General features: G+C 47.7%; 1 protein-coding gene across 6 annotated transcripts in view; it reads left to right on the top strand.

Annotated features, from left to right (window-relative positions):
- Positions 1-19,858, top strand: part of LOC116748998 (golgin subfamily A member 7-like) — a 49,387-nt gene extending 29,529 nt beyond the window's left edge. For 2 of the 6 annotated variants that reach the window (XM_032622797.1, XM_032622795.1), the window contains exons 2-4: positions 911-1,078; positions 12,445-12,527; positions 18,575-19,858. In XM_032622797.1, the coding sequence (XP_032478688.1) occupies positions 18,618-19,097 (480 nt within the window). In that variant the 5' untranslated portion in view covers positions 911-1,078; positions 12,445-12,527; positions 18,575-18,617 and the 3' untranslated portion in view covers positions 19,098-19,858. Of the gene's footprint in view, positions 1-910; positions 1,079-12,444; positions 12,528-13,616; positions 13,625-14,883; positions 16,129-17,466 lie in introns of those variants that run through there. The other 4 variants (XM_032622796.1, XM_032622794.1, XM_032622793.1 and 1 more) reach the window with 4 other exon arrangements.
- Positions 19,859-23,314: the final 3,456 nt, after the last annotated feature.

The following is a 23,314-nucleotide window of genomic DNA, read 5'->3' as shown; positions in this document are numbered from 1 at the left end:
TTTATTTTAGGTTATGTTGGGTTCCACATTACTGCACGCGGGCTCTCCCTAGTTGCTGTGAGCGGGGGCCACTCTTTGTTGCGGTGTGCGGGCTTCTTACTGCAGTGGCTTCTCTTGTTGTGGAGCACGGGCTCCAAGCGCGCGGGCTTCAGTAGTTGTGGCATGCGGGCTCAGTAGTTGTAGCTCGCGGGCTCTAGAGCACAGGCTCAGTAGTTGTGGCACACAGGCCTAGTTGCTCCACGGCACGTGGGATCCTCCCAGACCAGGGCTTGAACCCGTGTCCCCTGCATTGGCAGGCGGATGCTTAACCACTGTGCCACCAGGGAAGCCCCAGGAGCTGGACTTTTGTTTGTCGTGGTGCTGGGGCCTGTGCTCTGCCTTCCCCCAGGAGGGTGTGGGCTGGCCTGACCCGCTATTGCCCACCCTGAATGGCTGACCTCTGCTGGACGGGATAGGCGCTATGCCTACCTGATGGCCGCCACCCCAGGGAAGGAACTTCAGGATCTGTCTTCCCATTAGCCTGGAAGCCCTGGGTAGGCAGGGAGCACTGAGATTAAACAGCCCAGGCTGTAGTCTTGGGTTTGGGTCTGGCTCTTCTACTAACTTGAGCAAGTTCCCTCTCTCCTCTGGCCTCAGTTCCCTCATCTGCGAAGTGGGTGTCATCACATTGAGCTTGTGGAGAAGAGGCTGTGTGGTGTGGAGGTTTGGGGCTCAGTGTTCAAGCCAATTTGAATTCAGCTTATCCAGTTACTTGCTTTGTGACCTTGGGCAAATTAGTCACTCTCTAGAAGCCTTACTTTTCCCGTTTATAAAATGGGAATGAAGAATCTCTCTTTCGTTCTTCAAAAGGTAATGTGCTCTGCACCAGCTGGGGGTACACTCACTCATTTCTTATCCTCTCCTCTTCCAGGACCCCAGCCCTCACGGCTCCCTGGCTAATGAGTCAAGCAGTGATCGGTGTCAGGCCCACAGTAGGGACTCAACCATGCAGGAAGAGTGGGACTGTACCGCAGAGCTCCTGCCCGGGTGGCCGCCACATCATCCATTCAGAGTTTATGGAGTACTTCCTGCCTGGCAGGTAGGTCCTGGCCCTGAGGGGTTCCCGGGCACTTCTGCACAGGGCAGGCTGTGTCCTTCCGTGTGAACACTCACTGCAGGCTTGAGAGGAGCCTGTCTTGCATGTCTGGACATCTGGATATCAACCCAGTCTTTGCTACTCAATCCCTGTGTGGCCCCCCAAGCTAAACAAAGATTACATGAGTTGGGGAGGGAGGAGACTCATGGGAAGTGAGAGGAGAGGATGGATCTCCCCGTTGGGTCTGGGGATCCAAGCATGGAGAGGCCTTGGGCCTCTGGGGCAGCCGAGGAGGTGGGAGGAGCCTGGACCTCCTTGTGCCATGACAGGTACTGGAGTAGAAGCGGAAGTCATCTGGTGGGCACGCCTAGGCAGATGGGCCTGATGTAGCCTCACACAGCTCCCAGGAGCAGCAGAAGGCCTTCTGTGTGCCCAAGAGGGTTTCCCACAGCCTGGAGAGGTCTGGATTCAGCAGTGTGTGTCTGATATGCCCAAGAGTGGCACAGACAAGGCACAGAGGGTGGGAGGATCCGGAGAGGCTGAGGTGGAGCCCAGAGGGAGGCCGTTTGTGCTCAGTGGGCACCAATGTCTGATGTCCAGACATCTTGTGGGAGGACAGCAAGGCAGATGCCCAAGAACTGCATCTTCCCCGTGTTCCCTCTCCCCTGCCTCAGCACCACATAATCGCCACCCCAACCCAAGAACTGAGATGTAGTCTTGACTAAGATGAAGAATGCTCCATCCAAGTGAAATGAGGGCTCAAAATAGAAATACAATCAGCTAGATAAGAAAGTTCTACTTCTCATGTACCTTGGTTTGTAGTCTGAGATTTGTACCCGCCACCCAGGGATAAAGAGGACGTGACACAGGTTCATACAGGTGAGAAGAGGTGGCTTTCAAAGATAATCAGACTAACATTAGTCTCTACATCTGTAATGCTGGACAACAAAACTTCCACAGATTATTAGGGAAAAGATTTGTGATCCAAGTCTTTGTCCCAGTCAAGATACCATTAATTCTGTCAGGGCATTTTGGGGGCTCGTGAAGACTGAACAAAATACTCAAACCAAATGAAACTGGGTTACAAGAGAGATTTCAAGATATGGGATGAAAAAGCATATAAGAAATAATAGGAAGAAATGGCTACATATAGTTAAATCTAAATGAATGATGGTGTGATTAATAATTTGTGATTTTTTTGGGCTTCCCTGGTGGCGCAGTGGTTGAGAGTCCGCCTGCCGATGCAGGGGACACGGGTTTGTGCCCCGGTCCAGGAAGATCCCACGCGCCGCGGAGCGGCTGGGCCTGTGAGCCATGGCTGCTGAGCCTGCGCGTCCGGAGAGGCTGCAGCGGTGAGAGGCCCGCTTACCGCAAAAAAAAAAAAAAAAAATAATAATAATAATAATAATTTGTGATTTTTTAAAGTATAGATTCTTGAAACAAAGCCATTCTGTAAGGGAAAACTTATTAACAGTCAGAAATGAAATAATCGAAGTCCGCAGTATCCAGTGGGGCAGCCACTAGTCACAGGTGGCTCTTTACGTTTAAATTAATTAAAATTAAATACAATCCAATATTCAGTTCTTCAGATGCACTAGCCACTTTTCACGTGTTTAATGGCCACACATGGGTAGTGGTTACTGTATTGGCCATTGGACATAGAACATTTCTATTATTGCAGAAAATTCATTTGGACATCGCTGGTCTAAATTATCCAAATAATACAACAAATCCATGGAGGGGAAAGGATGTTTTGGAGAGTAGAGAATAAAAATATTCTAAAGATCTTTTAAAAGGATAGGAGAGAAGTAAACAGGCAAAACCACCAGCAAAACTGGAAAGCAGAGTCAAAGTTCTAAATAAGCAAGTGGTGATGGTGGTGGTGATGGGATTTGACATAAGGAAGAAAGAGAAACTTGACCAAGCCAGAAAAGGCAAAGGAGAAAGAGGGAGAAAAATATAATCAGTGGTAAATATGAAATTAGGTGGGAGAAATAAAGCTAAGTTCATTAGCTATCACAATAACTGTGATCTGGATGAATTCCTCTATCGGAAGTCAAAGATGTCATTTCCAATAGATATATAGAGAAAATTCCGCTGGGAGAGAACATCTAAAATGCTAGATAATTTATGTCATAGCTTAGATGACAGAACATAAGGGAAGTGTCAAGGTTCGGAAACATCAGGAAATATTGAGTCCACAGAGGTAAACATGTTTTGGAGCCAGTATTTGCCCAGAGGGTATCTGCCTATCTCTGGTGACTCAAAGTCTGGCTTTAACAGGCTACACAGCTCATGGAACAGAAGATAATTCCTGGGGCCCAATCAACGTGAGAAATAGGGCTCCTGCATAAAGCTAGGATCACAAAGGGCTAGTAAACTAGGAAAACAAAGTGTCTACAGAGATTTGTCTGTCTCTATCTTCACTGGGGTTGGAGCACAGGAAAGAAAGGTCTTCCCTGAGAATCTCGGGACAAGCCCAATTTCAGGTGGGTATGCTGCCGGAATCACACTGCCTATATTTCTCCCCGTGCTCCCCTCCTCCAAAACAATTAACTAAAAATGCAATCTAAAGTGTTCCCCAGATGCCTGATGAAGCAATTGCAAATGCTCCCTGGAGAAACACACTTTAAATCTAGGCTTCAAAGAATTCTCACAGATAAACTTCCAAGGAGCAGGAAGTCAGAGTGAAAAAAAAAATCATTAAACAGAAACTACATGAAATGAGTGTCAGCAGAAACAAACTGCTGAATCAGACCAACAACGATTGAAGATATTGGAATTATCTATTATAAAATATGAAATAATTATGTGTGGTTTGCTTAAAGAAATTAAAGAGGTGATAGGATCTATGACAAAAGAATGACAGTATCAAAACTGATCAGTTGAATTTGAAAAAGAACCAAATAGAACTTCTAGAAATGACAAATATAATTGAAATTAAAACCCAATGGTTGGGGCTTCCCTGGTGGCGCAGTGGTTGAGAATCCGTTTGCCAATGCAGAGGACAAGGGTTCAAGCCCTGGTCCGGGAGGATCCCACATGCAGCGGAGCAACTAAGCCCGTGAGCCACAACTACTGAGCCCGTGTGCTACAACTACTGAAGCTCGTGTGCCTAGAGCACACGCTTTGCAACAAGAGAAGCCACTGCGATAGGAAGACCGTGCACCGCAACGAAGAGTAGCCCCCACACGCCGCAACTAAAGAAAGACCACGCAGCTACGAAGACCCAGCACAGCCAAAAATAAATAAATTAAATAAATAAATTTATTAAAAAGAAGAAGCCACCGAAGCAAGAAGCATGCACAGTGCAACAAAGAGTAGCCCCCGCTTCCTGCAACTAGAGAAAGCCCACACGCGGCAACAAACAGCCAAAGCAGCCAAAAATAAATAACATAAATAAATTAATAATAAAAAAAATTAACCTGAAGAAAGAAGGAAAGGGGAGATAGAGGAACAAAAAGACAGAGCAAACAGAAAATAAATAATGAAATGACAGAACTAGGTCTAAACATATCAATAATTACATTAAATCTAAACAGACTAAACACACCAACTAAAAGACAGAAATGATCAAAATGGATTTTTAAAAAAAGATATAAGCTGCATATAATTATATTGATATAATTATAATGATATAGATAGGTTAAAAGACTAACATACATGTACTAAAAATAATTGAACACTACTCTTTAAATTGGTGAATTTATGATATGTGAATTGTAGCTCAATAAAACTGTTAAAAGAAAGATTAAGATACACCATGGCAACACTAATCAAAAGAAAGCTGGACTGGCTATATTAATATCAAAGTAGACTTCAGAGCAAAGAAAATTACTAGGGATAAAGAGACACATTACATAACAATAGAAGGGCCAGTTCACCAGGAAGACATAACAATCCTAAGTGTGTATGCATATAATAACAGGACTTCAAAATGCATGAAGCGGGCTTCCCTGGTGGTGCAGTGGTTGAGAGTCCGCCTGCCGATGCAGGGGACACGGGTTCGTGCCCTGGTCCGGGAAGATCCCACATGCCGCGGAGCGGCTGGGCCCGTGAGCCATGGCCGCTGAGCCTGCGCGTCCGGAGCCTGTGCCCCGCAACGGGAGAGGCCACAACAGTGAGAGGCCCGCGTACCGCAAAAAAAAAAAAAAAAAAAAAAAAAAAAAAAAAAAATGCATGAAGCAAAAATTAATCAAACTGAAAGGAAGCCCGCAGTGTGCGGGCTTCTCATTGCACTGGCTTCTCTTGTTGTGGAGCATGGGCTTTAGGCGCGTGGGCTTCAGTAGTTGTGGCATGAGGGCTCAGTAGTTGTGGCTCGCAGGCTCTAGAGCGCAGGCTCAGTAGTTGTGGCGCACGGGCTTAGTTGCTTCACAGCATGTGGGATCTTCCCGGACCAGGGATCGAACCCATATCCCCTGAATTGGCAGGAGGTTCCTTAACTACTGCACCACCAGGGAAGTCCCTGGGTTAAACAATTTTTAGTATTCCATTTTGGCTTATCTGTTGGTTTTTTTTGGGGTTGTTTTTTTTGCGGTATGCGGGCCTCTCACTGTTGTGGCCTCTCCTGTTGCGGAGCACAGGCTCTGGACGTGCAGGCTCAGCGGCCATGGCTCACGGGCCTAGCCGCTCTGCGGCATGTGGGATCTTCCTGGACCGGGGCACGAACCCGTGTCCCCTGCATCAGCAGGTGGACTGTCAACCACTGCGCCACGAGGGAAGCCCTATCTGTTGTATTTTTTACTGTATTCTTAATTTTTTTGTGATTGCAATATACATACTTAACTTTTCACTGTTTACTTAGGAGAAATACTTTACCACCTTAACTGGAATGTAGAAATCTCACCACTATGTAAGAAAGTCCCTTTACACTCCTTCCTTTATAGCTGTCATATATTAGATCTACATTGAAAACTTCATCTACCAATGCCATAATTTTTGCTTTCAACTGTCAATCATATTTCATATGACTCAAGAGAAGGCGAACAGTCTGTTTACCCAGCTATTTACCATTTCTGTAATTTATTAAAAAAATTATCTAGCCATTCAGATTGCCTGGTTCAGGAACTTGACCTGACTGTACGGAAAGAACTTGCAGGTGGGAGCAGAACAAAAGGATGTAGACACTGGAGCAACGTTCTGCCACTGGGAGCCTGGTCTTGTCCTGGATTCCTCACGGCCTCTCAGCAGCCTGGCCCATGGCGCTCCAGCTCAGATCTCCATGAGCTTCCCTCCCAGCTCCCAGTGCAGTCATCCCCACCACCAACTCTCTCCACCTGAGCTAGAGGGTCTCTGCTGCTTGCAACAAAACATAGCAGCCCTCAGCAGTTTTAAATCAAGGTCATCAAGTGCTTCCTATAGAAATTCAGGAGATTTGAATAATGGAATCAAAGTCAAGCTTTTGAGAGTTCTTCCTGGGGAGGGTGAAACATCTGACATTGTTATAAATATTCTTGCAAATTCATTTAAAAAGTTCAGCATCGAAGATAGAATTCTTTGTGCTTGCAAGTATAAATATAAATTTTAGTAGAACACAGCAGCATGGTAAAAACAATATTCATATCCAATTAGGAAATTCATGGAGCAGAAATGAACTTGGAATCGGTGTGGTGCAAATATAATTGAAAATTGGGATAAAACAAGCTGTGATGCTACATCAATTGAAACGGAAACTGTAGTTATCTGTATGTACACACACACACACACATAGTGATTACACTACAATATTTTCGTGGCAAAGGTGTTTAATATAAGACATATTTCATTATGGCCACAGGGCCAGGACTAGGGAGAGGCGAACAAGGCACCTGCCTCAGGGGCAAAGTTTAAGGGGCAGCAAAAAACTCAATAATCAAGACAAATAGTATTTTAATGCTATATGTATTTTAAAAATCAGAAATAAATGCAAAAACCATGATGAACAAAATATCCAAATTTTAAATAAAGAGAGGATCAGTATTATCAATTTTCTTTCTGCCTCAGGCTCCAGCATGACCTGGCAGAGCCCTGCACAACAGTATGTTTTCTCTCTTTGCTGTCTGTCATCAGTCACAATTTTTAAGTGTTTGATCCTTGGAAGAACTTTGTAAATCATTTTAAGTGTTTACAATGGAATTGGACATTTTGTAAATGAATCCTCAAAATTTTGTTCAAAAGCAATAGAAAACCTTTAATCACAGTGTTCAACAAGGGTGTCAAAATAAACTTTAACTTTTATCAACTTAAGGTACTGTAAACAAAGCTTTCACCAAATTTCAGTTATTTCACACGAGGACACATTTTCATATATCCCTCAAAAGCAAGGGAGTTGCTGAACAAAGTAATGAGAACGCAAACGGTGGCCAAGATTTAATTTAGAGATTCTCGAATTCTTCTTTGGAATGCCTGGATTTTGGGAAGAATATTTTGATGGAGTTCATATCTTAAATTGGGAAAATTTATATTTTGTACTTGGATTGAAGGGAAGACAGGCTTATGGTTTTGCTGCATTTACAACTGGCAAAATATTAAAAAGAATTGTAAAGTCAACTTATATGAGAATTTTATCTTCTCATAATATTTGTTAAAGAAAGGTATTCTAAATGTAAATACACTGCATGTGAAAATATTGGGGCTGAAATAGTTACCCATTCCTACCTAAAGAAATTAGAATTGAGAATGTCCTCCATTTAGCAGAATCTGCTCTGAGCTTATCAGGTACCTCTGCGGAAAAACTATATTCTTATTAAGAATATTGTAATCTATAGAGAAGAGTCCATGAAGGGTGTCAACAATTTCCATTTTATTAATCATAGTAACTTTGAAGATAATTGCATGCAATCGTTGAGGGGGAAAAAAGAGACCATATTTCTTTCTCTTTTTTTGCTTATTTTATTTTTTTAACGTCTTTATTGGAGTATAATTGCTTTACAATGTTGTGTTAGTTTAGACCATATTTATTAAAAACACATATTCTTTAGAAAAATACCAGTGACAGAATATTAGAAACAGATATGGCTAAGAAATTGATTAAAGTACATGAATGTATAACCAAATTTCTTCTTTTTATGTTACTTTTAATACTCAGATAATAAACACAAAAGTTAAAAATAAATTAATGCACATATTAAGTAACAATTCAATACATGATTTTAAAAATAAACCTTAAATTTTAGTATAGCTTTATAATTACAGAAAAAAATTACAAAAATGGTACAGAGAGATTCTGTAAGTTCCACACCCAGCTTCTCCTGTTATTAACATCTTACATTAATATGCTATACTTGTTATAATTAATCAACCAATACTGATACATTCTTATGAACTAAAGTCCATACTTTATTCAGATTTCCTCAGTTTTTACCTTCCGTCTTTTTTTCTGTTCCAGGATTAAAGGTACATCCTATCAACATAATTTATCATGGTTGATGTTGGCCTTGATCACCTGGCTCACATAGTGTCTGTCAGGTGACTCCCCTGTAAAGTTACTCTTTTCCCCATCCCATCCTGCACTCTTTGGAAGGAAGTGACTATGCACAGCCCACACTTAAAGGTTGGGGGCTTATGTTCTCCTTCCTCGAGGGGGGAGTATCTACCTAAATTATTTGGAAATATTTTTCCACCAGAGATTTGTCTTGTCTTCCTTGTTTATTTATTTAGTCAATCATTCATTTATAGCACTATGGACTCATGGATATGTTTTATACTTTGGGTTATAATGCAGTACTTCTTTATTTGGTTGGTTGCTTACCTTGTTCCAGCTCTGGCCATTCTTTTTTTTTTTTTTCGTGGTACGCAGGCCTCTCACTTGTTGTGGCCTCACCTGTTGCGGAACACAAGCTCCGGACGCACAGGCTCAGCGGCCATGGTTCACGGGCCCAGCCACTCGGTGGCATGTGGGATCTTCCCGGACCGGGGCACAAACCCGTGTCCCCTGTGTCGGCAGGCGGACTCTCAACCACTGCGCCACCAGGGAAGCCCTGGCCATTCTTTTGGTTGGCTCGTGTGTCTTTCTGATATAGTCCTTGTGCGGTTTTCGTGGGAGCATCTGGATTGTAGCATTGTAGACAACTTGGCAATTATATCTTATATACTGATTGATTTTTAAGGAAGGAAAATTAAGTGTAATCTAGTCTAAGATTTTATCCTTATCCTTGAAAGTGGCTGGAGACCAATCCCACCGGGTAGTGCCCTCTCCAAAGTCTGGGGCCCATGGCCTGAGGAGGATGTTACATGGGTGTCACCGAGGTTCTGGGACTACCCCAAGGGTTCAGCAAGCCCCCAGCAGCCCTCTGGCTGGCCACAGTCCTTGTGGGAGCCCTGCAGGGCCAGCCCTGGAAAGCCCTGGGAGGTGTTGAGTCCAGCTCCCCAGATCTAGAGATGAGGGGCTGAGGTCCAGAAGGAGCAAGCTGCTTCCTCAGGGTCACAGGGTCCAGGCCAGGCCTTCCCCAAGCCACGCAACACACCGTGAAACTCACACTGAAACTGACAGAGGCATGGCTCCAAACCTGGGCCTCTTTTCCTCCCCTCCCCAGGGCAAGGGGCAGTTTAGAGGAGAAATCCCAGGAGAGCCAGGCCTAGGTTTGCTTGGAGTGGATCTCCAGTCACAGCCTCACCCAGGAACCGGGCAGTGTGGGTTACTGTTAGGGCCTGTGCCCCAATCCTAGCTCCCCCATTCACTTACTTCAGGACCTTGGGCAAGTCACTTCACCTTTCTGAGCTTCAGACCCCTTATCTGCAAGTACAGGTAGTATTAATACCTCCCTCGTGGGGTAGGCAAGAGGGTTAAAGGCTCTAACGTGTGTAAAGTGTTTAGGATCCTGACGTGGAAGGTAAGTGGCACATAAACAATAGTTTGTTGTTACTGCATGTTTTATTATTACTAATAAATGCATTCCAAGGGGCATCTCAGTTTTGAAAGTAAATGATGTGATCATGAAGACAGGTGGATTAGCAGTTTGTAAAACCCCCAAACCCAGCCAAACTACGATGGAGGAGGCTGGTGGTGCCCAGAATTGTGACCAAATGGTTCTCTGTGACTTCAGATGATGAACCTGCTGCAGGTTTGCTGGGGGAGCTCGTAAAGAGCATTTGAACGGAGTGACTGCTGAGGGTGGGCTGGGGCCGCCTTCTCACCCAGGCCATCCACTGCTGGCACTGCCCGGCCTCCCAGCACGGGGCTCCCCAGCCCTCCCCTCCACCCTGATCCCAGCTGGGAGAGAAAGGTGACCTCACTGGCTGCAGCTAGGCTGCAAAGGGAGGCTTTGAGGGGACAGCGGCAGATGGCAGCTGCACGCTTGACTGTGCTGGAATGCTGTGTGCATGGAGACGCCTTAGTTACCAAGCGCCCAGTTCTGCAGGCTCTGCACACACCCACACATGCACTTCCACGTGTGGTGGGAAGAATTATGGCCCCCAAAGAATTATGGTGCAAAGATGTCTACATCCCAATTGCAGAACCTGTGAGTATGTTACCTTACTTGGCAAAAAGGGACTTTGCAGATGTGATTAGGGAACTTGAGAAGGGGAGATGATCCTGGATTATCCAGGTGGACCTAATGTAACCACAGGGTTCTTTACAAAGGAAAGAAGGAGGCAGGAGAGAGAGAGATTTTCTGTGGGCTTTGGAGATGGAGGAAGAGGCCACAAGCTAAGGAGTGCAAGCAGCCTCTGGAAACTGGAAAAGACAAGGAACAGGTTCTCCTCTAGTCTCCAGAAGGACACAGCCCTACCAACCCATTTTGGACTTTTGACCTCTAGAACTGTAGAATAATTAATTTGTTGTTGGTTTAAGCCACTATGATTTAAACCACTAAATGTTTTAGTACACCTTTTATATTCAGCATTCAGATTGAGAAACAGAATGTTGTCAGCACCCCCAAAACATCAGCCATTCACAGATCACCTTCCTGATTTTTGCCTCGTCCAGGTACCACCACTACATGCCACCTTTGGCATTTTTCTTACAATTATTTACTTAACATTTTTCTTTAAATATTTACACCTCTACTTAACCCGATCTATTTGAAAAGAAACTTTCTATCACTTTGTTGAAAGCTAAAAACCATTACAATGACCCATTATTTATGGCAAGTATTCTATTTGAAGGCAAGTATAAAAATAATTGTTATAAATTCCAGCTAGACCCTCCTACCTGCCGGAGGCTCTGGACCTGTGGGCTGCTCTTTCTTTATTAAAAAGGGCAGTTAGGGACTTCCCTGGTGGTCCAGTGGTTAAGAATACGTCTTGCAATGCAGGGGACACAGGATCCATCCCTGGTTGGGGAACTAAGATCCCACATGCCATGGGGCAGCTAGAGAGCCCACGTGCCGCAACGAAAGATCCCGAGGGCCGCAAGTAAGACCCAACACAGCCAAAACTAAATAAATAAATAAATTTTAAAGAAGAATTCTTAAAAAAAAAAAAAAGGGCAATTAGCAGAAGGATTTGAGAGGTGTTAAGGACTGACTTGCACCACGCCCAGGCTTTCACTTGTATCTGATCATAAGGATCAAAAGATAAATGAAAAAGAACTTTAGATAATGCCATTTAATGCCAAGTCTGCGTCTGCCCCTCTCACTTATGTCCCAGGCCACCAGCATTTACCCCCAACATATGAAAAAGCAGAGGGCTTGTTTCTGACTCCTCTCAGAATGACCTGCAACTCACTAGCTGTGCAAGCCCAGACGGGTGACTTAGCCTCTCTGAGCCATAGTTTCTTCATCAGCAAAGAATGAAAACACAGCTGATTCTCATTATTCGTGGTAGTCATGGTCTGTGAAGTAGTTGGGAACACTGAATACTGAGCCATTATTCCTAGGGAAAATACACGATTAGGTTTCTTTGAGCCTGTGGTCACATTTTTTCAATTGATCAATACCTAACCTTGTTTTATGTGTATTTCTGTTCAGATACCTTATTTAATACATATTGTTGAAAATGAACATACCTGTTTTCTCTGTAAGGCACATCACAGCCTTCATTCAGTTAGGAATACTAGAAAGCACTCAGCACTACGCTTGGGGCCATTTAAAACAGCGGATTGGGACTTCTCTGGCGGTCTAGTGGTTAAGACACGCTTCCACTTCAGGGGGCATGGGTTGGATCCCTGGAGGGAGAACGAAGATCCCTCATGCCACACCATGAGGCCAAAAAAAAAAAAGAGCGAACTCTCCAACAAAAAGCACAAAATTGTGAAGAGCTCAGCACTAAACGGACCACGGAAAGGACACGTTTAACAGTGTGAGCTGAAACAGGAAGGCGGAGCATCGGTCGGCTTGCTGGACTTCAGCTGGGAACGCGCACGGGGGTGCGACTCTGCGCATGTCCGCCAGCGGCCCTGAAGGCACAGTGAGTATTGATTGGGGGTTAAAATACATTTCATTGAGCAGGCGCATTGGCAATTCCGGAATCCGTGAGCAATGAAGATGGCGGGCAGCACCAACTTCCCTGGGTCATCTCGAGCGTTAACAAGGTAATAGAGGCCTTCAGCAGCTTCCCCGTGGTGGGTCTTCAACCCAGGGGGTCTTATAGCGCGCGTTGTTTGCTGCTAGCTGGTTCTGTGCCTTTAGTGCGTCAGACTCAGGGCGGGGAGGTACCTGCTTTCAAAACGGGGGTGCCCTGAGGCCAAGTGACAGGATGTCCGGGGAAGCCCAGCACCGAGCTGGCGGCACTCGGAGGCTTTGTTGGACCAGACTTGAATTTTCTGCAGCACCTTTAGTTCAGCCTGAGCAGCCCATGGGTATGCCTGCTCCTGGGCCAGGAGGGATGGTGGAGGATACCCAGTGTAAGTGCTGTGGGCTGGACCCTGAGAGCAAGGGCGTCCTTAAATTTTGCACTCTGGACATCTCTCCCTTCAAACTGGTGCTGGCCCTGGCAGCTACCTGGACAGGTTTTCTAGAAAGGCTGGTTGAGGCCAGGTGGTGGAGGGAAGCAGGGTACAGGTGCATTTTATGTTTAGGGTAGTAGGGAGCCATGGAGGTTTGTGGAGCAGGCCTGTGATGGGGATGAAGCCGGTATTCTGAAGGCAGCTTTGAGGAGGGGGGCTGCAGACAAGGCTGGGGGAAGCCTGCCTGGTGGGTGGGAATGACTGAGAGAAGGCAGCTGCTGAGGTCTCCTGGGTCTTCCGAAGCCTCATACCTCTCCCTGTGTGTGGCTCCCGGGAGCCCGTGATGAGGAGAGGAACAGTGAGCACTGTGGGCTCCTCTCCCTGGGGCTTCATCTGCCAAAGCCACCGAGCGTGCAGGCCTCCCCAGATCTTGCCAACCAGTCCTGTTCGCTGAATTTTTCATTAAGAAAACTGGTCACCAAAGAGCAGCGGCTAGGGAAGGTTTCAGCAGCACTGCTTGGGGTGTGAACCAGGCAGACCCAGAAGCGTGGGGGTAACTCCCTCCAAAGTCTCCCACTGCAGGCGTACACTGGCCCACACACATGCATGTGTGCATAGCACCCCCGAGGGCCCATATGTAAGTGCACACTGTCACATTTCGTAGTGTGTAACACAAGAACGCCGTGTGCCACACCGACAGGCTGACAGGACACAGCATAACTCAGGGCTTTGAAGTCAGATCTGTAATTTACTAGGGAGTTATTAATCTTCTCAAGCCTCAGTTTTCTCATCTGGAAAACGGGGATAATAATAGAACCTCCCTCATATGTCTGTTGCAAGGGTCGAATGAGATCGTCCATGTACAGTAGTACATCAGTAGTAGCTGTTAGCGTTTCTGTTATGATGGTGAGGACGTACACCACACAGACCAGCACCACAGACATCCTCCTTCTCAAACTCCTTAATCTCTGACTCCTGCCCTTTTATAACCTCTGCGTGGGGAAGGGCTTAACGGGAGGGCCTGTGGTTCTCTAAGCAGCTTTTGACCACTTACTTTTAAACTGAGCACAGTGGACTGTTCGTTTCTCACTTTGGAAATGGTAGATCTATCGTGTTAAGGGGGTGAGCATAAACTTCGTTATAAAATCCTGCAGAGAGAGGGGAAAGAAGCAGGGCTGAGAGATGAAGGGGAAGACGAGAGGGAGAGCCGTTTCTGGTTTCAACCTCCCTGAGGCCAGCTGCCGCTCCTTGGGCCCCTCCTAAACTACATTCATGGCCTTCCAGCAAATTCCCCTTTCTCATTAAGTAGCTTCAGTTGGATTCTGTTACGTGCAGCCAAAACCAGGGCAAGGCCTGGTGAACGAGATGTGGCTCCTCCCTTCCCAGAGCTCAGCCCAGTGCAGGGATAGGAGGCGAACAGGAAGCGACCACCTTTGGGAAGTGCTGGGACGGGGGAGGGACTCGGGAGCCACGCTTGCCGGTGGGGAGAAGGGGTTTTTCTGTGCAAATGTCCTCTGAGGTGAGGAAGGGAGGAGAGGGCAGCCTCAGCAGGGGGCACAGCTCATCAGACACCCAGAGGGGAGCCTGGCACGGTTTATACAGAACATCCGTATCTATGTCTTTAACCGGATCACAAACATTAACAATCCCTGCGGTTTCACCGCCCCCAGTACCTCTCCCCTCCTGTGGTCGTGGTGGAAACAGTGTTATTCTCCCATTTCTAGGGGCAGAGCTCAAGGTTCAGACAGCCCTACCTTTTCTTCCAGTAGATTCCTGGAGATACTCAGAACCTAGAACCCCAGGCTGAGGTGGCGCTGAAGCAGCTGTCTGAGGCTGTGGAGAGAAGGGGAGGAGGTGCCTGTGTCCTCGTCAGAGGCAATGGGGACAAGGGGACCCGGTTCCGGAGGCAACAGAAGGCTTCCTGAGCGGGGGTGGGGGTGGGGGTGGGGGGGTGCGTGGCAGGGCTGAGGGGAGGGTTGGAGGCCGGCAGAAGGAGCTGGGACTGCAGGGCACGTTAGAGAGGCTCTGGGGGAGCCTGTCTGGGCACTGAGGGCCTCTGGTCAGAGGCATCGCAAGGAAGGGCCTGGGGGAGATTTGATGGCCTACTGCACGTCCCCAGTGACACACCCCAAGTTGGCGCGCCTGAACGTAATTGAAAAATATTTATATCTACGTCTTGGAGACAGAAGGAGGGAGAAGCTGATTACTTCATGCCCCAGGTGCCTAGCACATCTCATTTCATTGTTTCAGCCGTCCTGTGAGGCAAGTGTTCTTATTCTCATTTTTCAGATGAAGGAACCAAGACTCAGAGAGGTAATGCTACATGCCAAGGTCACACAAGTGGCCACAGCACTGCCACGTTGTTGCCGAGCAAGGGCTCGTGTGCCTGAGGTGCAGAAAGCCAAACCCTGACAGCGGGGTTTGCAGCAAAGTGAGGGTTTATTTGCAGGGAGCCAAGCCAGGAGAACAGGCAGCTCATGCCCCAACGACCCGATCTCCCCCATGGCTTTCAGGCAAGGGTTTTTAAAGACAGTGTGAGGGGAGAGGGTCATAGGAAGCTGATCAGCCCGTGGACCTTCTTCTGATTTGTTGGTGGTGAAGTAATAGGGTGATGTTTAAGGAATCACAACCTTCTGGTTCCAACCAGTCTGGGGTCTAGTGCTTGTGGTCAGCATGTAGTCACCGTCCTCCCTCCACCTGGGGGGGAGTCTTAGTTTCTATAGAACAACTCAAAGATATGCATCAGATTGTTATCTGTATCCCCTGAGGAGGCACTAGGAGGCCTGTGACTCTGTTGTCCTAATAGTTAACTGCTTGAGTCTGCTCTTTGGAACTCTGGGAAGCCGAGGAGACTAAAGCCTTTTTCTACAAACAAGAAACGGGGAAAAAAAAAAAAAAAAAAAGAAACGGGGGATGTGGAGGGGTTTTTGTACCCAGAAGGCCCCAAAGGGTCCTGCTTCATTTCAATCCCCGCTTTTCTTTGATACTCTTCAATCCTGAGGGGAATGGGGGCGGGACAAGAAAGGGAATGAAGTTTGGGATGGAGACGTTAATCATAAACTCAGTAAGGGAACTGGGTTTCAAAGTTATGGTAAAACCACTGCAGTCCTGCCCTCATCTTGTCAGCAGACTGCTGAAACACAGCCTGTGCTGCAGAGAGGAGTGTGTGCCCTGAGCAGCCAGGAGGAGCCTGTTAAATACTCACACGCCTTCCTCACAAGCTCATCATCCAGGCAACAGCCCCATGGTATTATTATTATTAATTTTAATTTTATATTTGGCCACGTTGGGTCTTTGTTGGTGCGCACAGGCTTTCTCTAGTTGCGAGGAGCGGGGGCTACTCTTCGTTGAGGTGCGCAAACTTCTCATTGCGGTGGCTTCTTTTGTTGCGGAGCATGGGCTCTAGACACGCGGGCTTCAGTAGTTGTGTCTCGTGGGCTCAATAGTTGTGGCTCGCAGTCTCTAGAGTGCAGGCTCAGTAGTTGTGGTGCACAGGCTCGGTTGCTCCATGGCATGTGGGATCTTCCCGCACCAGGGCTGGAACCTGTGTCCCCTGCATTGGCAGGTAGATTCTTAAGCACGACGCCAACAGGGAAGCTCCCCCCCCCACCCCCCCGCATAGTATTACTATCCTCATGCTTCCCCACCTCCTTTCCCAGAACCTATTTACACTTTGTTTATACATGCTTCTAATAAGCTGTGTGGTGGAAAGAGCACAGGTCAGAAGTCCTGAGGCAAGTCTGTTAGCATCTCTCTGTGTCTCCTCCCCCATCTGGAAAATTGAGATAAAAATAAGTGCCTCGGGACTGAGGTTTTCCTTCAGGTCGAGGATCGTAAGGTCATGGTGTTCCTCATAGACCACTGTGACATTCAAACATACATAATTCCATAATACAAAAGCACATTTATGGAAGAAAATACAACTATGTATCATGTCTCTAGGATAGTGTATCTTTTTTTTTTAAGTATACATTGAACCTAAAATCAAGAAAATACCTCTCTTGAAATTAATTTTTTTTCCTCTGTACACTGGGATAGTCTCACTATATGATGTTTTAGGCAGGACACCCGGGTCCAGCTCATCCCACGAGTGCCAGTTTGAGAACCCCTGGGCTGGAGGTGGGAGACTAGTCCCTGCCTGACCAGTCACCTTGCTGTGTGACTTTGGACACGTCACTCACCTGTTCTGGGCTTTTGTTTCTCCTGGATGCAGCAAGGGGGTGAGGGTGGCCTAGAGATCATCCTAGGTCCTTTTCAGTTCCAGCCTTCAAGGGTGGAGTCTGTTCCTGCATCTCTGTCACATTCAAGATCCCATGGACCAGGGGCAGCTGTGAATCCATCTTTTCCTCTAGTTCCCCATCTGTGCATCTATTCCTGCCCTGTGGGAAACCATACATGGGAGTCTTGGGCCAAGGAAAGGCTGCTCCTTCCCCTCCAGGAGACCCCTAAACAATGTCTGAGGGGGATCCAGGCTATTAAAGTAATTTACATAGTAATTAACAAGGTTCCATTAGTGGATTCCTGGAGCCAGAGCGCTCTGCTTCCATTTCCCTTTAGGGGTACACAGTCCTGGGCTGGGACTGAGGTTTGCTGGGGTTCGGCTGGTGGAGCAGTGAGGGGAAGAATTTTCCATGCTCACGTGTCCCAGCCCCACACCCAGGGAAGAGAAGCAGTGACTGTGTGAGGGCCCCAGCTGGCTGGGTAATGAGGTCTGGGGCGAAGGGGTACCTCGTGAACACTTCGGGCCTGAAATCCCAGGAAGAAAGGCAACCGTGAGTCTCACAGCCATGTGTCTGTTCTGCAGCCCAGGGCCTAGCGCCTCCAAGAGCTCCTCTTTCAAGATGACACAGAATTTCTCATGTCCTTCTGGGCCTCCGACAAATTATATGTGTGACCACAGTAGGGTGCCAAGCTTCCCTGGTTATCACCCCTTTGAGCCTCTCAGCAACCCCGTGAGGCAAATGTTAACTTTTCCATTGTGGGGTTGAAGAAACCTATGCCCAGAGAGGTGAGGTAACTTGTCCAGAGTCACACAGCCTGAAATAGCAGAGTGGAACTAGAACCTGGGTCCTCTGACACAATCCAGCTCTTGCCACTTGGCTAGTGGTTTCTAAACAGCTCTGTGGAGCCCTAGGGGACTCCCAGAGTGGTTTGCCTCAGGATAAGGGATCGTCGAGAGGACTGGCAACTCCACCCCATGTGTCCCCCGCTTCAACCAGGGCAATTATTTACATGTTGGACGTCTAGGTGGGATTTTGTTTGCATTCCAGTTAGAAAAGCTTTTAAAATCACTGCACTTTTAGAAAATTGTCCCAGGAAGGGACCTGTCACAGGGCCGCTTCCTTGCTTATCTCTGACAGTGAATGGAGCTGTGTAATGTGGCAGAATTGGCCTTCTGAGGCTCTGGTCTGGGGTCCCAGATCCCTGGCCTTGGTCTCCCCATCAGGCTTCCTGCAGGTGAAGCCCAGTACCCGCTGCCTGCCCAGCCCCTCCGGCTCCCTTCTCCCACCGAGCCCGGCTGGCCTGCTGCTTCCCTGCCCCACCAGCAGCCTTCTCACTGCTCTGTAACAGCTTCTCCTTGGCTCCGTTGTTTCCATGACCAACCAAGGAAAAAGACAACAAAGATGGGGAAAGGACAACGATTCTGGGGTCTCCACAAGTTTTGAATGATTTTCCTACACTTCTTCACTCAGCAAACATTTCTAGAGCTGTAAGAGCCAGCATCTGAGGATAAAAATGTCCCTGAAGGCGGTGCGACAGCCGCTGGAGGGCAGCGGGGGCGCGGCCCGTCCTGTCCTCGCCATGAGGCCGCAGCAGACGCCAGTGTCCGGGAAGGTTTTTATTCAGCGAGACGACAGCAGTGGCACCCGCTGCCAGTTCCAGACCAAGTTCCCCGCGGAGCTGGAGAACCGGATTGACAGGCAACAATTTGAAGAAACAGTTGGAACTCTAAATAACCTTTATGCTGAAGCAGAGAAGCTCGGGGGCCAGTCCTATCTTGAAGGCTGCCTGGCTCGTCTAACAGCGTACACCAACTTCCTGTGCATGGAAACTCACTACGAGAAGGTTCTGAAGAAAGTCTCCAAATACATTCAAGGGCAGAACGAGAAGATCTATGCTCCCCAAGGCCTCCTCCTGACAGATCCCATCGAGAGAGGACTTCGAGTTATTGAAATCACTATTTATGAAGACAGAGGCATGAGCAGTGGGAGATAAACCATAGAATTAAAGGCCCACCTCCAGCTGGGACCCTCATCTGTGCACCGGCCGACCAACAGTGCCCCCCACCTCCTCTCCAGAGCATCATTCCTTCGTATCTGCTGCCAGAGCCACGGTGCCATTCGCTCCAAGGACTGACTTTCTAGAATTCCACTGCTAGTCGCTCAGCATCCACTTTGTGTCTCCGAATGGTGGAGGACTCTGTAATCTTTTGATTAGTTTTTGACAAGACGCAGTGAAGCATTTCACTTTTTTAATTCAAAGCCATTAATAAAATATGCAGTTGGTCAGCCCAACACAGTTTATTTCTTACCTGCCAGCAGTGCCAGTGGCTCTCGTCATTCCCTGGGCTTCAGCAAGTCGTAAACTAGCCAGTGCTCGGGTCTTACTCCCCCAGATCCATAAAACGCTTTTCTCCAGGATTTTGGTGAGGGGTGGGCTGTGTCTGGTTTTGCTAATGCATCTCCCAGATTTCAGAGAATTACCAGTTTTGCCATGACTCAAAGCTTAAAGATCAAGTTCTGCTGTTCAGATTCTCAAACTGAAGCTCATTGGAAAAATAATGTATAATGTTACTTGTTTTATTATAGCAATTCCTGATTAAAGCAGTATTTAATGCAATTTCCAGGTTTTTGTTTTTTGGGGTTTTTTTTTTTTTGAGAATTCTGTTATTAACTGCATTACCTTGAACATTGGGAAGATGTGGTATGTGTTGCTTGTTCCTTATAAAAAATAAGTAAGCACCATAAAGTGGATGCTAAACCATCAAACACAAATGTCCCTGAATGAGCAAGTGTTAATAAATATTTTAATTATCGTTTTGTTATAAATATAACTTAAGAGAAAAAAATTTGATAGGAATAATACTATATATTGCTAATTTTTAACTATCCCTACTGGCAAACCGTATGACTCCTAGACTTTCCTCATATACGGTATTCAGTGCGCAGAAATACTATGATTGGTTCAAGTTCAGTAAGTTAAGTGGTTTCCAACTAAAGCTCTCAAGCCTGGGTCACTGTTTCTAGTTCTTCTTTTTGTCTGTGTGTTCTTAGTATTGGGACTTCCTGTGCCCTTCATCTTTAGGGTTTGAGAGCCCTGTATTTGGGAGAAAGTTAGGACATGTACTAGGAGAGAATGAAACGGTTAAAAGTTTTACTGTCCGAGATATTGTAGGTGCTAATGCTGGATTTAACCTTTCAGATTCAATTTCTTTTATGGGTCTGTTAGTTATTCAGTAAATCCCATAGCTCTATGTAATATTTCAATTGTATGAAACTTGTTACTTTATAGCCTATAATAGGGTGTCTGTCTGCCTTTTAAACCCGTTGCAATAACTTTGCTGAAATATTAACACATTAGTAAAACTTTTCTTAAACAAACAAACAAAGAGAAATGTCCCTGAGCCCGAGTCTGGCCCTTGGAGAGCTAATGGGAAGACATAGTACAGACTCATCACAGTGGTTCCCCAGGGACGACTCGCTGGGTGCAGTGCTGGAGGGTCTTCCAGACCCCATGGAGGGGCAGGGGGAGTGGGTGACTGCTGATGGTGAGAGCGTGGCAGATGTCAGGGAAGGCTACGCGGAGCTGGAGAAGCCTGAGCCCCTTGGAAGGCAGAGGAGGAGTTGGCCTGGGATGGGGGGCCCCGAAGGACTGTCTAGCTAGAGGGAGCAGCACGTTTGGGGGCTCGAGGCCGGAGAGCAGAGGGCGTTTCGTGTGGTTTCACCTACGCGTATGAGGCAGAGTGGAGGAGTGGGGCCTGGGGAGATGGGCGGCTGCCGGGTGAAGGTGCCGAGGAAGGGGGCCGAGGCCCCCAGGCCTTCTGCTGCCCACTCCCCTCTGCAGTTCCCTCCACAGGGCCCCTGTCCTCAGGGCATCCCGAGGGGCCACTTAGGCTGTGGGTAGGGGTCAACAGGGGATTCATAACCCAGGGGCACCCCGACATCGGTGCCCGACTGCCCCCGTACCCTGGGCCTTACCTCCTGAGACCTGGGGAAGAGACAGGGAAGGTCACAGCTAGTGAGGTGGCAGCTCCTCCTTTTCAGGCCTCAGTCACTATGTACAGCAAGGGGGTTGTCACAGATGATGGCTAAAGCCCCTTCTGGCCTGGATTCCTCCTTTACAGACAAGGAAGGTATTTCAGTTTGGCTCCCCCCAGGAAACGGAGCCCGAAACCAGATTTGAGCGCTAGTAGTTTATTTGGGAGGTGATCTCAGGAAGCGCCAGTGGGGATGTGAGAGGGGGAAGGAAAGGAGACAACACAGGGTGCCTGATGTGCAGAGGACCCTGCAGGTGACCGGGGCTCCGTGTAACGCACCCCTTCAGAGTTGTCCTGTTCGAGGGGACAGGAAGCCGGGTGTTCGCCCCCCAACTCCTGTCTGTCTTTTGTCGAGGGCTGCTCCTGGGGGCCTGAACTCGCGGCACTTCTGGCCTGCCCCACCTGTAGGCACAGCATCTGCCTGCAACCCCAGGAGGCCTACAGACAGAGAGTGGCAGAGGCTGCAGTAGGAAGCCAGTGGCGTGATGACAACGGTGTGTAGCAAACAGCGCTTACAAAAGGAGGTTGTGCGCTCATGGACAGCATATTCTTCAGAAACCTAGACCCAAAGGGACTGAAGTGACTTCCCCTGGGTCACGCTGTGAGTTAGCGAAGGGCTGGACCGAGACTTGTCACCCAGGGCTCTTTCTGCCACCCATCCCTCCCCTCCCCCACCTCTGTTGTCAGGTCTGTCAATCATCCTTGTCCCTCCTCCTTCACACGGTTTAATAAGAAAGCTTTGGTAGTAGATGCAGAGATACCTTGAAAAACATCAATTGGTTTACATCTATGAAACTTTTGAGCCCTTCTCTGAAAAAGGCTTTATCATCTCCATCTTTGCATTGCCATCTCTGCACATGGTAGCCCCTTTATACACAAAGGATGAGCGATGTTTTGGCCATTTGTGCGGTATGGGGTGATGCCTGTGTCTTTATGGCTCTCAGTTTCCTTGTTTGAAAAATAGGCATGTGATACCAGCGTGCTAACATCCTAGGCTTGTTGTATCAGATAGTCGGCATGATGCATGGCACCTAGTAGGTGCTCCACAGCAGTTTGGAATGCCGGAGGACGTTCAGGAAACCACATCGGCTGTCACGCCAGAGGGAGGGGCGGTCACGGTGGTGAGCCGGCAAGAGCCATCGTGAGTCAAAGGATCGCGTCCCTCCCCCGCCCTTCCCACCAGCCATGCCCCCCTCCACAGGTCTGAGGTCGGGTCGGGTTGCCCCCTCCCCCCTGCACTTTCCCCACATCCCTGAAGCTCTGAGTCAGGTTTCCCACCTCCTGCGATTTCACAGCTCCCCGCCAGCCAAGCTGTTTTGCAGACCCAAGTTGGTAATGACAGATTCTTCTCTCCTGGCCCTCCACTGGCGAAACCACGGAAAGTATTTGAAACACGCAGCCTGGGAATGTGCAAGCTTCCATTCGCCGGGCTTGGCAGGGGCCAGCGATTTCTCAGCCAGCGCTTTTGACTAAGACTTGTACGGCTCAGGTTTCCCAGGAGCTCTTCAGCTCAGTTTTTCAACAGCATTTATACTTTTTTTTTTTTCTCCACCCTTCAGAACATTAACCCTAAAGTAGGTTCTGAATCATACAGTCCCTGGAAGCATGGCTCTCTCTCTGTTAGAGGCACGGTTTTGGATGGGCCTCAGGAGAGCTGGCCTCAGCCTGGGACGGGGATCTCCTGCCCATCAGGGCTCCTCGGGCCCAGGCGGCGTGAATCAGAGGATTCTCTGCTGAAAGGGATCCCCAGAGGACTTCCAGATCTTCCGCCTCTAGAGAGATCTGGTTAACCCATTCCAGGCCTCTGCAACTTTGATTTTAAAATGTCCTCTGACAGGGTTGAAGGAAGGGAGAGAAGATGCAAAGACCACAGACTCTGGACCTAGGTACACCTAACATGTCAATTAGGCATCTGCTCCCACTGGGTTTCATCATCCGTAAAATGGCAATGATATTGTAATACCCACCTCCAGGTTATCATGAGGTTTAAATGGCAGCACAGAAAATCACCTAGTACAATTCCTGCACACAGTAGGTGCACAGAGTAGTTTCCTCTCTCCCTTATTTCTTGCCCACGGATGCTACGGTCTCATCACAGAGTTGTTTGGTGAATGAATGAAGGTCTTGACCTAAACACCCCCTTCTTCTCCTCTCAAGGCAAAACCATGGAACAGGT

The sequence above is a fragment of the Phocoena sinus genome, chromosome 2, assembly GCF_008692025.1.
Source record: "Phocoena sinus isolate mPhoSin1 chromosome 2, mPhoSin1.pri, whole genome shotgun sequence".
In the NCBI taxonomy this organism is placed as follows: Eukaryota; Metazoa; Chordata; class Mammalia; order Artiodactyla; family Phocoenidae; genus Phocoena; species Phocoena sinus.
Note: the sequence above shows the minus strand (reverse complement) of the source record. Positions and strands in the feature narration are given on the sequence as shown.